At 46.5% G+C, this 14,205-nt stretch overlaps 1 protein-coding gene across 1 annotated transcript; it reads right to left on the bottom strand.

The window, feature by feature from the left end:
• Window positions 1-139: 139 nt before the first annotated feature.
• On the bottom strand, window positions 140-10,760 carry LOC101613219 (epididymal secretory glutathione peroxidase). The gene is made up of 5 exons (XM_004670820.2): window positions 10,674-10,760; window positions 6,460-6,613; window positions 3,208-3,325; window positions 2,544-2,643; window positions 140-349 (listed from the first exon to the last, which is right to left on the bottom strand). Exons 1-5 carry the CDS (start codon window positions 10,758-10,760, stop codon window positions 140-142), a joined length of 669 nt encoding a protein of 222 aa, XP_004670877.2.
• Between the last annotated feature and the right edge of the window lie 3,445 nt (window positions 10,761-14,205).

The raw sequence follows: 14,205 nt of genomic DNA on the forward strand, positions 1-14,205 counted from the left end.
GCAGCATGGAGGTGACTCTTAGGCAAGAAGAATCTATTCATTAGTAAAGGCGTGACGAGAAAGTGGACTTTATTTTTATTTTTAAAGAACAGGTCTTTAGGTGAGAAGCCGGAAGCTGTCAGCTCACAGCTCAGCCGACCTACATTGTCTGGAGGTGCTCCAAGTAAGCCAGGATGTCGGCCCTGACGGCGCTCACCGGCACTTGGTGGGCCCAGCGCATCAGGGGGACTCCATCGGGCCCCACCAGGAACTTCTCGAAGTTCCAGCGGATGTCGTGGACCCGGACGGGCTCCCAAGACACTCGTTTGAGTGAGTCTGCCACGGTCTCGGAGGGGTGAGGGCAGGCGCGCTGCGGAGAGGAGAGGTGACATTTCTGCCCCGATGATCTGGGCTCAGCGCAGGTAACCACTCCCTCCCAGTCCTGGACATTTGAGCCTCCGGTGATAACTAGTAAACCCTTCAAGTTTCCCGAATCATCACCCTCGTTCCCACTGGCGGGAAAGCTGCTGATAGTATAGCCAATGTGTGCTCCTCTTTCTCCCTCTTGCCCTAGGGCCCTGGCACACAGTCACTGGTCATGTGAGATGCGTCACCTCTCAAGCTTTTCTTCCCCTTATGCAAAATGAATGAATTGGATTAGACTGTCATTTCTCAGGTCGAGGGTCCCATAGGCCAGGAGAGTCTCAATAAATACCTTCTGGGAACAACTTAGAAGCCATTAACACGTCATCAAATAAGAAAAAAAAATAATTATTTTCTGTGTGTATGTGGGGGTTACACATGTGTGTTCCTGTGTGTGTGTGTAACCCAGAGGTTGGTGTGGGGATCTCTTCTTTCACTCACTTTCCACTTTGTTGACTGAGGCACGGTCTCTCACTAAGCCCAGAGCTCGCTGATTCTGCCAGTCTAAGTAGCCAGTTGTCCAGGAGATCCACCTGTCTCCCCTCCTACAGGTGAGCATCACCACACCTGGCGTCTACATGGGTTCTGGGAATTCTGGGGATCTGAACTCAGGCCCTCTCACTTATACAGCCAGCACTTCACACAATGAGCCATCTTCCCACCCCTCAGCTAAAAAAATGCTGGGGGCTGGGCGTGGTGGTGCAAGCCTTTAATCCCAGCACTCAGGAGGCAGAAGTAGGAGGATCGCTGTGAGTTCGAGGCCACCCTGAGACTCCATAGTGAATTCCAGGTCAGCCTGGGCTAGAGTGAGACCCTACCTTGAGAAACAAAACAAAATAAAAATGCTGGGATTAAAGGCATGCGCCACCATGCCCAGCTTCAGTTAAAAATTTAAAACAACATTGTAATGGGGCTGGAGAGATGGCTTAGCGATTAAGGGGCTTGCCTGTGAAGCCTAAGGACCTAGGTTCGACTCCCTAGCACCTATATAAGCCAGATGCACAAGGTGCATGCATTTATCTGTCTCTAATAAATAAAATACTTAAAAAGGCATTGTAAGAATACATTACATGCCCTTTGAATAAAGGACAGTCCTATAAATTAGGTGAGTAGAATTTGTGAATCCTCTTCACATCTACTTTCTTCAGTTTACTGAAGCTACAAAATAATCATTTTTTTTTCCGGTTCCTACATAATAATCTTAACCTGAACTAGGCATGGCATGTAGGAGCCATTCACCCCAGTGATTTTTAGGGTCCTAACAGCTCTGGCATTATCTGTGTGTGAACATCAGTGCTTCAGGGGCTGGGAAGATGGCTTGAGAAGTCTGCTGTCCCAGATTTAGTTCCCAGGCCACCCACAAAAACTAGGTGCACAAAGTGGCACAAGTGTCTGGTGTTCATTTGAAATGGCAAGAGGTCCTGGTGTGCACCCCCTCCCACACACATGCAAATAAATAAATTCTTTCTTCCTCTTCTTTTTTTTTTAATCAGTGTTTCTGGCTGGGGAGATGGCTCAGCAGTTAAATGCACTTGCATGCATAGCTGGCTGGCCTGGGTTCAATTCCCCAGTACTCATGTAAGGCTAGATTCACAAATGTGTCTGAAGTTCATTCATAGTAGCACACACATTCTCTCTCTCCCTCTTTTTCTTCTAGGTAGAGTCTTACTGGTCCAGACTGACCTAGAACTCACTTTTTAGTCTCAGGCTGGCTTCGAATTCACAGTGATCATCCTACCTCTGACTCCCTGGTGCTAGGATTAAAGGCTGGCTTCTAGCTTTCAAAATATAATCTCATCGAAGGGAGAAGGTATGTTTTATTCTTCTCCATGTCCTTATTCTTAGGTGGTAGATGCTCACTAGGAAAAGAGGATCTTGAAGGAATGAGTACCCGTGCGCCCAGGTAAAAGCTGTCACAGCTCACAGCTTTGCCAACTGCGCCCACTCGGCAGATGCTAACAGGTTATCCCACGTCCCTGTGCTCAGCTGAAGGCTAATTACATCCAGAAAGGTCATTCAAGCATGATCCATTTCCTCCACACCACAGCACGGAAATTCTAACCCCCCAACTCTACACTAGGGGCATCAGGGGAAGTGTGGTGAGGCGGGAAGATGAGGGAGACGAGATGGCGCTCACTCACCTTTAAAAAGGTGAAGAGGCCTTGCTCTTTTTCACCATTCACATCCCCTTTCGCAAAAAGCTGGAAATTAGGGACATAGTCTTCTCCAGGGCGGACATACCTGCAACAAGCGACAGGTTCTCAGGAAGCTCCAGGGTGTGAGGGAGAAGGTTTTGATGGAATGCCAGGGGAGAAGGAGGCAGAGGTGAGGCAGACGGAAACAGGGAGATCAGTTTTTTAACTTTTTTTTTTTTTTTGGTTGTTCAAGTTAGAATCTCGCTCTAGCCCAAAGTGTCCTGGAATTCACTATGTAGTCTCAGGCTGGGCTTGAACTCCTGGCCATCCTCCTACTTCTGCCTCCCAAGTGCTGGGATTAAAGGTGTGTGCCACCATGCCCAGCTAGATTTGAATTCTGCTCTTCCCACTTCACTTGATTTTTCTCTATTCTAGTCTGTCTCTACCCCTCTCGTTGATTCTGGGCAAGGCAATGTCTGCTCCTTCCACAGTCCACACAGTGAGGTGTGCAGAGTCATGGTTACTGTGAGCCGCTCACCTGTTCACATCGGTTTGTAAGCAGATGCCCCCCCTGCCCCCCCCCCCCCCCCCAGCCTGTGAATGCGCCACCCAGGCAGCGCTGAGGCGGAGAAAGGTAACAGCCGCCTCCCGGCTTCAGGCAGGTACTCACTTGAGCCCGGGAAGAATCTCCGAGTTTTCTCCAGGTTCTTGCTTTCCAAACTGATTGCAAGGAAAGCCCAGCACAACGAAGCTGAAGACCTTCAGCTCTTCCTGCAGTGTGTTCAGATCTGCGGGTAGAAGAGGGACGGCGTGGTGACCGTCTGGAGTCCCGAGCGGTGGGACATCCCTGGGAGGAGGACACTCAGCATCAGACAGGCTGTGAGTGGCCTGTGTGAAGGTAGACACCAGATCCTCCACATGTGCTCTCAACTGCCATTCCCGCATCTCCTGGGGTCCTTCATTAAAACTGGGGTGCCCTCCAACCCTTTCAGAGAAGTTTCTCATTCCATTCTTCTTAGGTGAGGTCCAGTCACCTTCACTACTCAAAACCCAGAGGATTTTACACTAAGTCACATAGGAGCAACACTGCCCATCACCTAGGTCTTCATAGTTGTTAATCAGTAGATTGTGTCCTTCTTTTTCTAATGGGAAAGGCGTGAGCAATGAGGACGGAGCTTCTCTCTCAGGCCGAGCAGGGTGCAGGTAAATCTGACAGAAGCAACAGAACTAAAAATGAATAAATCAATAAAAACCTTCCAGTTAAGCCTCTCGATACAGAGTGAGAATAATTTCTACCTAAAGATCCTGAGGAATGAGCCAGAGCTGAAGCCTGAGTGGCTTCATCCTCTGCGGGGAAGTGTCCCTGTGGAGTCTCTCTCTGCGAGCCCTTTCTGGGCCCCATGCCTTCAGTCCTGTGACAACTGCAAGCCCACCCCACTCGGATTCTAATCAGCCAGCTGTCATCTTTTGGTTCTTTCCCTCCTTCCTTCCTTCCTTCCTTCCTTCCTTCCTTCCTTCTCTCTCTCTCTCTTTCTCTCCTCTCCTCTTCTTTCTTGCTCTCTTTAAAAAATTTTTCAAGGTAGGGTCTCGCACTAGCCCAGGCTGACCTGGAACTCACTCTGTAAACCCCAGGCTGGCTTTGAACTCACAGCAATCCTCGTACCTCTCCCCTCTGAGTGCTGGAACTAAAGGCATGTGGCACCATGCCCAACTTTATTCATTATTTTAAAAATTGGCTGGGCGTGGTAGCGCACGCCTTTAATCCCAGCACTCGGGAGGCAGAGGTAGGAGGGGTGCTGTGAGTTTGAGGCCACTCTGAGACTACACAGTGAATTCCAGGTCAGCCCTGTGCCACAGTGAGACCCCCACTTCAAAAAAACAAAAACCCAAACAAAACAAAACAAAAAACCCAACTCTAAAATATAAGATGAAATTCTCCCCTCACTAAAGAACAAAGATGCACACCAGATGGCACACACATCTGAAGTGGAATTGCAGTGGTTGGAGGCCCAGCATACAAATTCTCTCTCTCTCTCATTAAAAAAAAAAGTTACTGCTGTAGTTTTGCTAGATGGATATGTTGTACCAGTCAAATTGCCCTCTAAATATTTATGTTTACTTTATGCCCACAGATGAATGGTGCTGTCAGCTTTGGTCAGGGAAGCTTCATTTTGCAGAGGTTATTGTAGAGATTCATGGTTGATCACAGTGCTGAGATGGGATATCACTCCAAGGCTCAAAGGCTATGGTAGTTTGAATGGACGTCTCCCAACAGAATCAGGAGTTTATTAAAGCTTTAGATCTCCAGCTGCCTGGCTGGAGGAGGTGTCCCTGTGGGTGGACCGTAGGATCCAGCTCTAAGGTGTGTTTGGGGCAGGTCTGGAATTCCAGCCTGAACAGGTGCAGAGTGCTTGAGCTCTCCCAGTGGTTTCCTGAGCGTGGCTGTTTGTGGCGCTGGTGGTGGTTTCTCTCTCTGCTTGGGTCTGTGTAAAGGGGGCCAGCTTCTTCTGCCATTATGGAACTTCCCCTGGATCTCTAAACATCAACAAGTCCATTCCTCCCATAGCCTGTGCCTGGTTTGGAGGTTCATACCAGCCACATGAAGCTGACTGCGACAGAGCCCAACATGGAAGAGAAGGCAGAATGAATGTAAGAGCTGGTGGAAGAAGTGAAAAGCTGTGGAATTCTGTCTTCCAGGCACTACATGGCTGATGCACCTTTACACGCTCAACAGTTGTGATTACCCGCTTAAGACTTGCACAAGATTGGGCCCACCAACATTTCATCACGGAAGGGGGTTGGGGGTCCTCAGTGCTGCCTTCCAGGAGGGTCTAAAGGCAGTTAATGGTTGCTGGGGAGAAAGAGACATCTCCTTCAATGGTGTAGCCACTGGTAAGTTTTCCCACGCTCCTGTAAATAACCCTACACCCATGCTTCTGCAAGCAACCTTGACTAAACTCATTGTGTTATCAAAGGGGAAAAAAGGCATGCAAGCAGAAGGGGAACTGGTTGAATAGTGTGAGAATGAGCAAGGGACAAGAGAAGGGAGTGGAGGCAAATATGATCAACATATATCATTTAAATGTATGAGCATGTACAACAAAACCCATTGTTACTATTATTAATTATTTTTGGTCTTTCAAGGTAGGGTCTCACTCTAGCCCAGGCTGACCTGGAACTCACTCAGTAATCCCAGGCTGGTCTCAAACTCACAGTGATCCTTCTACCTCTGCCTCCCAAGTGCTGGGATTAAAGATGTGTGAGACCATGCCCAGCCTCATTATTATTTATAATTAATAGATTCTAACAAAGAGCATTAGTAGCTGAATGGTAAATGTTTCAGCTTTGCAGATCCCATGGTCTTCATCACCAGAACTCACTGCACCACTGACTTCTGCCTTCTGATATGAAAGGAGCCACAGATCAGCCTGGCTGGGTTCCAGTAAAACTGTTTTCTGATCAAGCTGGCCAGGTTTGGCCTGCAGGCCATTGTTTGCTGACCTCAGAAACAAGAAACTTAAGTCACTTAATTATTTTGGTACATAATCAGAATTAGAATATAGTTCCAAGTGTGATTTAAAATAGCAGGATCCAGGCATGGTGGTACACACCTTTAATCCTAGCACTTGGAAGGCAAAGGTATGGGGATCACTGTGAGTTTGAGGCCAGCCTGGAAGTACAGAGTGAGTTCTAGGTCAGCTTGGACTAGAGTGAGACTCTACCTTGAGAAACCAAATACAGGCTAGACGAGATGGCACACGCCTTTAATCCCAGCCCTCGGGAGGCAGAAGTAGGAAGATGGCAAGACCCTACCTCAAAACAAAACAAATAAACATACATACATATACATGCATGTGTGTATGTATCCATACATATATATATGAAAATTCTGTCTCAAAAACATAGTGCTATGGGCACTTACCAAGGTACTGAGCTGTGAGATCACAGTAGGTGGCCACATTGACGAAAAGGATGAATTTGCCAGTGAACTGCTTGAACTGAATGCGCTCCTTCCCATCCAGAGAGATGGCCTCATAGTCATAGATGGTGCCCTTCACATCTTTGTAGCACTCCATCTGCAAGTTTTTTTTTTTAAGTGATAGTAGAGTAATCAATCATAAATCCCCATGTGTGATCTTTCAAAGTGCTCAGAGAATAGTGTAGGTGTTAACTGAGAAAAGAAAGAGTGATGAGGAGACTGAAAACTGGATCTCACTGTGTAGGACAGGCTGGCCTCAAACTCATAGCATTCCTCCTGCCTCGGCCTCCTGAGCACTTAACTGCAGGCGCCAGCCCCCATGTCTGGATATTCTAGTTAATTCCAGATGTTTGTTACTTTTCCAGATGTATTTCAGTCTGCCTGATCTATATATCACAACACCTCCACGCATGGCTCTTATCAATTGCAGAGTGAGGTGACTGTTCTCACCAGACCTTTTTTTTAAAAACTTATTTATTAATTAATTTGTGCCAGACATGGTGGTACACACCTTTAATTCTAGCATTCGGGAGGCAGAGGTAGCTGGATCACCGTGAATTCAAGGCCACCCTGAGACTACATAGTGAATTCCAGGTCAGCCTGGACTAGAGTGAAACCTTACCTCAAAAAACAAAAAAATTATTTGTATGCAGAGAGACAGAAGAGAGAGAAAGACATAGAAAGAAAGAAAGAGAGACAGAGAGGGAGCAAGGGAGAGGGAGAGAGAATAGGTTCACCAGAACCTTCAGCCACCACAAACAAACTCCAGATGCATGCACCAGATTGTACATCTGGCTTTACATGGGTACTGACTGAGGAATTGAACCCTGGTCATTAGGTTTTGCAGGAAAGCTCCTTAACCACTGAGCCATCTCTTTATCCCCTATTTATTTATTTTGAGAGAGAGAGAGAGAAGCGGATAGAGTGAGGGAATGGGCACACCAGGGCCTCTAGCCACTGCAAACCAACTACAGATACATGCGACACCTTGTGCATCTGACTTACAAGGGTCCTGTACAATTGAACCTGGGTCCTTAGGCTTCACAGATTTTAACTGCTAAGCCATCTCCAGCCCCTCACCAGACCTTTTTGTAGAACACACTATATGCATAATTGTTGCTCACTTACCCAAAAGCTGGTGTAGCCCATACATTACTGTGGGAAGCCATGCTGGCTTTATCAGGCTTTGCTGTGTCAGCTACTGTGGGAAGCCTTGCTGGCTTTATCAGGCTTTGCTGTGTCAGCTTGTTTACTGCTTTTGTATCCTAATTGTCTGTGCATGAGCACATGATGTTATCCTAACATGGCTGCTCACCTATCCCGATTGGGTGATGCATAGTCAGCTGATGAGACTTAAGCCAATCAGACGACACTGCACAATCATCTGACCACTAGTATATAAGCTTGGGGCTCTGTAGGGTCAGGGTCCTTCTCTCTTTCAGTCTGGAGCTCCCAATAAAGTGTGCTTGAGAAGAATCCTGTTGTTGTTGTTCTTCCTGCTGGCGGGAGGGGCGCAACACATTACCACTGGATAAGTTCATATCCCAGAAGTGATAACCCAGTGTGTGAGGGAATGTTTGATCACCTCTGACATCACACTCATTACTTCCTGTGGGCTGCCCCTTCTACTGCCACAGGGACACATTTCACAGCCAGGCAGCTAGACCATAAGCTGAGAGGAGGGCTGGGACCAGGTTTAGACACCTTGGATTCCAAATCCACTGGTTCTTGGCCTCTGACTAGTTTCTTCTATGTGTTTTCTGCTCATCTGATAACTACATGACTTTGTTCATAAATTGTTTACAAATCAGTTGGCAAGTTATTTGGGCTCACACCCCCCCCCCCCACCGCCCAACAAGAAGCCTTTCCTGGATGGAGTAGTTTTCCCATCAGCTGAGGAGTTATAATGGAGACCCACATGAAAGAAAAGAATGCTGCTTAATTATATACTTACCAAAACTCTCAATGAAATCTCATGGGAAGGGGTGTGAATTCATTCACAAGTAGAGCTCTTGCAGGGGGAAGGGAGCGGGGTTATAATGCCCTCGAGCCTGGGTTCTGAGTACTGGCATGTAAGGTTTCAGATGTCCGGGCTTCGGTCTACGGCAGTTGAGTTCCAAACGGGATAATCCCACCTGTTAGAGTGTGATGAGTTTAACAGACTGCTTGAAATGTCTAGTTTTTGAATAATTGCTGTACTGCGGAAAAATAGAGGACTCAGTTAGATAGTGACAGTGGGAATTAAAGTTCTTGCAAAAAAAGTGTTTTCAAATTTAAAACTCAGCTAGGCCGGGTGTGGTGGTGCAATTCTTTAATTCCAGCATTTGGAAGGCAGAGGTAGGAGGATCATGGAGTTTGAGACTACATAGTGAATTCCAGGTCAGCAAGATAATTTTCTAGATCTTCAGAGTTTGAGGCCAGGGGTTGAGGCTCCCAACACTTGGTAGGCCGAGGCAGGAAGGTGACCCTGAGTTTGAGGCCAGCTGGGATACATAGTAATTAACAAGTCAGCCACAGACACATAGCAAGATCTTGTCTCTAAATTAAAATAAAATTAAGTAGTAAATATAAAATAGTTGGAGGGGTGAAGAGATAGCTTAGTGGTTAAGGAGCTTGCCTACGAAGCCTAAGGACCCAGGTTCGATTCTCCAGGTCCCATGTAAGCCAAAAGCAAATGGTGGTGCATGCATCTGGAGTTCCTTTGCAGTGGCTAGAGGCCCTGGTGCACCCATTCTCACTCTTTCTCTCTCTCTCTCTCTCTCCCCCTCTCTCTGTCTCTAATAAATAAATAAAAAATAAATAAATCTAAAGAAAAGTTTGAAGAGGCAAGAGATGTTTACTTGGAGTTAAAGGCCTTGAGTTTTAGATATCAAAAATAGATTAAAGGTGGTGCACATCTTTAATCCCAGCACTCAGGAGGCAGAGGTAGGAGGATTGCCCTGAGTTTGAGGTGACCCTGAAACTACATAGTGAATTCCAGGTCAACGTAGACTAGAGTGAGACCCTACTTCGAAAACACAAAACAAAAAGATTTGGAGGCCGGGTGTGTTGGTGCATGTCTATAATCCCAGCTCTTGTGGGGCCAAGGTAGAAGGATTGATGTAGGTTTGAGATCATCCTGGGACTATATAGTGAATTCCAGGTCAGCCTGGACTAGAGTAACACCCCACCTTGAAAGACCAAAAAAAAAAAAAGAAAGATTCAGGGTGGGGGCTGGGCTGGAGAGATGGATAAGGCACTTGGCTGCAGAGCCTGAGGACCAGAGAGAGCTCAGTTCCCCAGGACCCACATAAAGACAGACTCACAAAGCAGTGCATGTGTCTGGAGTTTGTTTTCACACACACACTCAAACAAGTAAAATTAAAAAATAGATTCTGGAGCTGGGTGAGGTGGCGCATGCCTTTAACCCCAGCACTCAGGAGGCAGAGGTAGGAGGATCACCATGAGGTCACCCTGAGACAACATAGTAAATTCCAGGTCAGCCTGGGCTAATTTTTGACCCTATCTCAAAAAACAACAACAACAAAAAAAAATTTTTAAAAATAAACAAACAAAAAAAGATTTTGGAGTTATCAACATATAGAGAAGAGATAAAGACTCCCAGGAAGGAAACCACCAAGAGAAGTACATAAGACATGAGGAAGCTGCTTCAGTAAACTGTAGTGATTATTAACAAAACTTGAATGTATTTATTACAAGTGTTGCATACAAAAGTACACGGTAGCTGGGCATGGTGGTGCACGCCTTTAATCCCAGCACTCAGGAGGCAGAGGTAGGAGGATCAACATCAGTCTGAGGCCACCCTAAGACTACATAGTGAATTCTAGGTCAGCCTGGGCTAGAGTGAAACCCTCCAAAAACCAAAAAAGAAAAAAAAAAAAGACATTATGAGGCTAGAGAGATTGCTCAGTGGTTAAAGTCACTTGCTTGTGCTTGGAGGAGCAGAGAAAGGACCTCGCAAAGGGGCCTTTCCCCACCCAAATTCACCTGCAGGTTATGCAGTGAAGAACCGCCAAGGAGGAAGGAGGAGGACTTAGGGGAGTCCAGAAGGAAGACAGGGGAGGCAGGAATCCCCGAAGGGCTGGAGGGCAGGACTTCGAGCAGGGCACACGGGTGCTCAGGTCAGCCCCGCTGCGTCCTCTCTGGAGCTCACTTACCTTCGTCTTCTCTGGCTTGACCCCGGCCCGCACAGGGCTGGCTAGAAGAAGCCACAGGAGACAGGAGACTCTTGCCTGTGCTGTCATGACTGGTGGTGCCATAGGTCACTGGTTTGATGTCCTCAGGTCTGTGCCTCTCCACAGTCTGTTAAAACCTTGGCAGAAACTAACTCATGCCCACCTGGTCCAATCCCCGGGCTGCAAAAATTCCTGCCCAGTGACAATCAGAAGAGCCACATTCTTCGCCTACCTGTGTGGCCGTGAGCACTCAGTGTTCACCAGGGTGGCGAGGACCTGGAACTCAAGTGGCAGCATTACCAGAAAGGCGGTAGCAAGCATTGGTTGGTTCTTGGAGACTTACCTGTTTTCCCTGGGTGAGTGGGAATATCTACATGCAGAAGGTCTGGAGGACTTTGCAAGGTCAACAGGGCTGACATGACAGTCCAAACACTATTTCCATGTAGCTCCGTGGTGGAGCATGTACTTAGCATGCTTAAGGCCCTGAGTTCAAAGCATGACAACAAACAAAACATAAAGTGCTATGCTTAATAATTTTAGTTTAGTGGTTTGTTTTTTTTTTCCGAGGCAGGATCTCACTCTAGCACAGGTTGACCTGGAATTCACTTTGTAGTCGCAGGGTGGCCTTGAACTCACAGTGATCCTCTTACCTCTACTCTGCTGGGATTAAAGGCGTGCACCTCCATTCCCGGTTTAGTTTAGCTTTTGAAAAACAAAGGCCACCCTGGCTAGAGTGAAACCCTACCTCAAAAAACAAAACAAACAAAGGCTAGCCAGGCATGTTGGTGCACACCTTTAATCCCAGCACTTGGGAGGTAGAGGTAAGTGGATGGTCATGAGTTTGAGGCCACCCTGAGACTGCTAGTGAGTTCCAGGTCAGCCTGGGCTAGAGAGACACCTTACCCTGAGAAAAACAAAACAAACAAAAAGGGTAGGGGAGATGGCTTAGGGGTTAAAGACACTTGCTTGTAAAGCCTGACATCCTGGGTTCAATTCCCCAGTACCCATGTAAAACCAGATGCACACAGTAGTTTGTTTGCTGTAGCAGGAGACCTTGGTGTGCCCTTACTCACACACTCTCTTATAAACAAACAAAAACCACCAAAGGCCAAAGGATAGATGTGCTGATTTGTTTAAGGAAGCTGGGAGGTAAAAGGGGCAAAAATTCAAACTGTGTCACAGTACATATGCTTGTTATACAAATGTTTTCAGAGACTATGAAAAAAAGTCATCTCAAGAGAAAACTTAATGGTATCTGTCCGAGGATACAATGTTCTCTCTCAACAGTAATCAAAGAATATGGATAAGAAAAGGTACACCAGTATTTATCAGATTGGCAGAAGTTAAAAGCAGTGCCTGGGTATAGTTTGGCATTGGGGGCTCTTGCACAGTAGGTGGGGAATGGAGAAGCATGAACACTGCCAACAATTTTTTAGAACAGTCTTTTCTGAATGCAGTGCTTTTTATTTTGATTAATTAATTAATTTTGTTTTTTATTTAAAAACCAGCATACAAAATAATGTATTTCATTATTGCTAGATTTTTTGAGAGAGAGAGAAAATTGGTGCACCAGAGCCTCAGCCACTGAAATTGAACTCCACTGGTTATTTAGAGATTTTTTGCGCCACCTAGTGGACATGTGCAACCTTGTGCTTGTCTCACCTTTGTGCGTCTGGCTAACGTGGGATCTAGAGAGTCGAACATGGGTCCTTAGGCTTTGCAGGCAAGACCCTTAACCACTCATCTCTCCAGCTCCAGTTTGTTTTGTTTTGTTTTTGTAAGGTAGGGTTTCATTCTAGCCCAGGCTGACCTGGAATTCACTATGTAATCTCAGGGTGGCCTTGAACTCATGGCGATCCTCCTACCTCTGCCTCCTGAGTGCTGGGGTTAAAGGAGTGCTTTTCTTTTTATATTTTAATTTTTTTATTTGCAAGTAGAGAGAGAGAATGAGAATAAACGATAAGGCCTCTTGCTATTGCAAACTCCGGATGCATGTGCCACCGTTGTGCATCTGGCTTTAAGTGGGTAGTAAGGACTTGAACCTGGCCCATAGGCTTTGCAAGCAAGCGCCAGTTTCAGACAGATGTTGAGAAGTATCTGGACTAGTTTAGTATGAGCGTGTTCCTCTCTACCAGACTCAAGTCCCTCCTCCAGGGATTTGTGCGGCCAGCTCACCTCTGCTGAGCACTCAAATTTACCAAGATGAGAAAACCGGCCTCTCCTGCTTTAACTTCCTTCGGGAACAGCCTGCCCCCAACAGCCTTCCTGTAGCGGACGCAGACGCTAAGCCGCCTTTCCCTCCTCCAAACTGACATCCGAGTGCAGATTATTCTTCCTGCTGGCGGAGCCTCAGCATTTGTGAGCAGTCTTGGGAAACAGAAGCTTTCTGTCTTCCCACATGTCTGATCTCTTCTTAGGGGCCTCTAATCTGGGAACAGGGGAGGAGAGAGCCTGGGGACAAGGACAGGCTGACCCAGCCACAAAGCTCTGTGGGAGTCCTGTGTGGCAGTGAGACAGGTTCCCGCCCCTTCTCTCCATCTCAGCTCGGATAATTGTGTAGATTAAAAAACAAAAGTCACAATGCGCTTTTGTGTTTCTGACTGTGTATTTTCGAATCCACCATCCATCCCACACACTGCGACTTTGGGTTAGTTGTTTTCTATGCCTCTGGGTCTCATCTGTTGGATTGTGAGAATAATACAAACCTTGTAGGGCTCATTTAACAAAAAGAGAGAGAGAGAGAGAAAGAGAGAGAAAGAGAGAGACATACATTTTTTTTAAACTCCTAGGACAGGATCTGTCCTGAATTAAACATGTTTATGAGTTAGTTGTTACTTCAATAGACAAAGAAATTAATGCACACCCAGAAAAAAATGATTTGGCCAAAATCGTGGCTTCTTCTGTGGAGGCAAGTAACTTTTCTTGGGTGTACAGGAGATCTTTCTCTATTTTTATTTTTATTTATTTATTTATTTATTTTGAGGTAGGGTCTCACTCTAGCCCAGGCTGACCTGCAATTCACTATGTAGTATCAGGGTGGTCTCAAACTCATGGTGATCCTTCTACCTCTAAATGCTGGGATTAAAGGTATATACCACCATGCATAGCCCAATATTTTTATTTATTTGAGAGAGAGAAAGAGGGAGAGGCAGACAGACATTAGGGCCTCTCGCCACTGCAAACTAACTTAAGATGCATGTGCTACCTTGAGCGTCTGGCTTTACATGGGTCCTAGGAAGCCATCCTGGGACTTCAGGCTTGGCAAGCAAGCCCTTTAACTGCTGAGCCCCCCCCCCCCAGCCACTTTACTTATGATTATTTTTAATCCTTCTTCTGTCCTACTCTCACTGCAATCTCTAAATAACCAGATGATGATAACCTCGATTGGCACACAGCCAGTCACGCCAGCTGGCTCATTCTGTCTTCAGACCCGGAACACCCAGCATGGCACTCAAGGCTCTCTTCATGGGCTAGTCTCTTCATCTCCTTCCCAGGAAGGCCTCAGACTACATAA

This window comes from Jaculus jaculus, chromosome 13, assembly GCF_020740685.1.
Source record: "Jaculus jaculus isolate mJacJac1 chromosome 13, mJacJac1.mat.Y.cur, whole genome shotgun sequence".
Lineage (NCBI taxonomy): Eukaryota > Metazoa > Chordata > Mammalia > Rodentia > Dipodidae > Jaculus > Jaculus jaculus.

Bases quoted from the DNA above. Each gene is read 5' to 3' on its own strand.
- LOC101613219 (XM_004670820.2), bottom strand. From the start codon at position 10,760: ATGACAGCACAGGCAAGAGTCTCCTGTCTCCTGTGGCTTCTTCTAGCC. The intron at 6,614-10,673 runs GTAAGTGAGCTC...AAAAACTTGCAG, and splicing joins TCAAGCCAGAGAAGACGAAG to ATGGAGTGCTACAAAGATGT. The intron at 2,644-3,207 runs GTGAGTACCTGC...CGCTTGTTGCAG, and splicing joins GAGATTCTTCCCGGGCTCAA to GTATGTCCGCCCTGGAGAAG.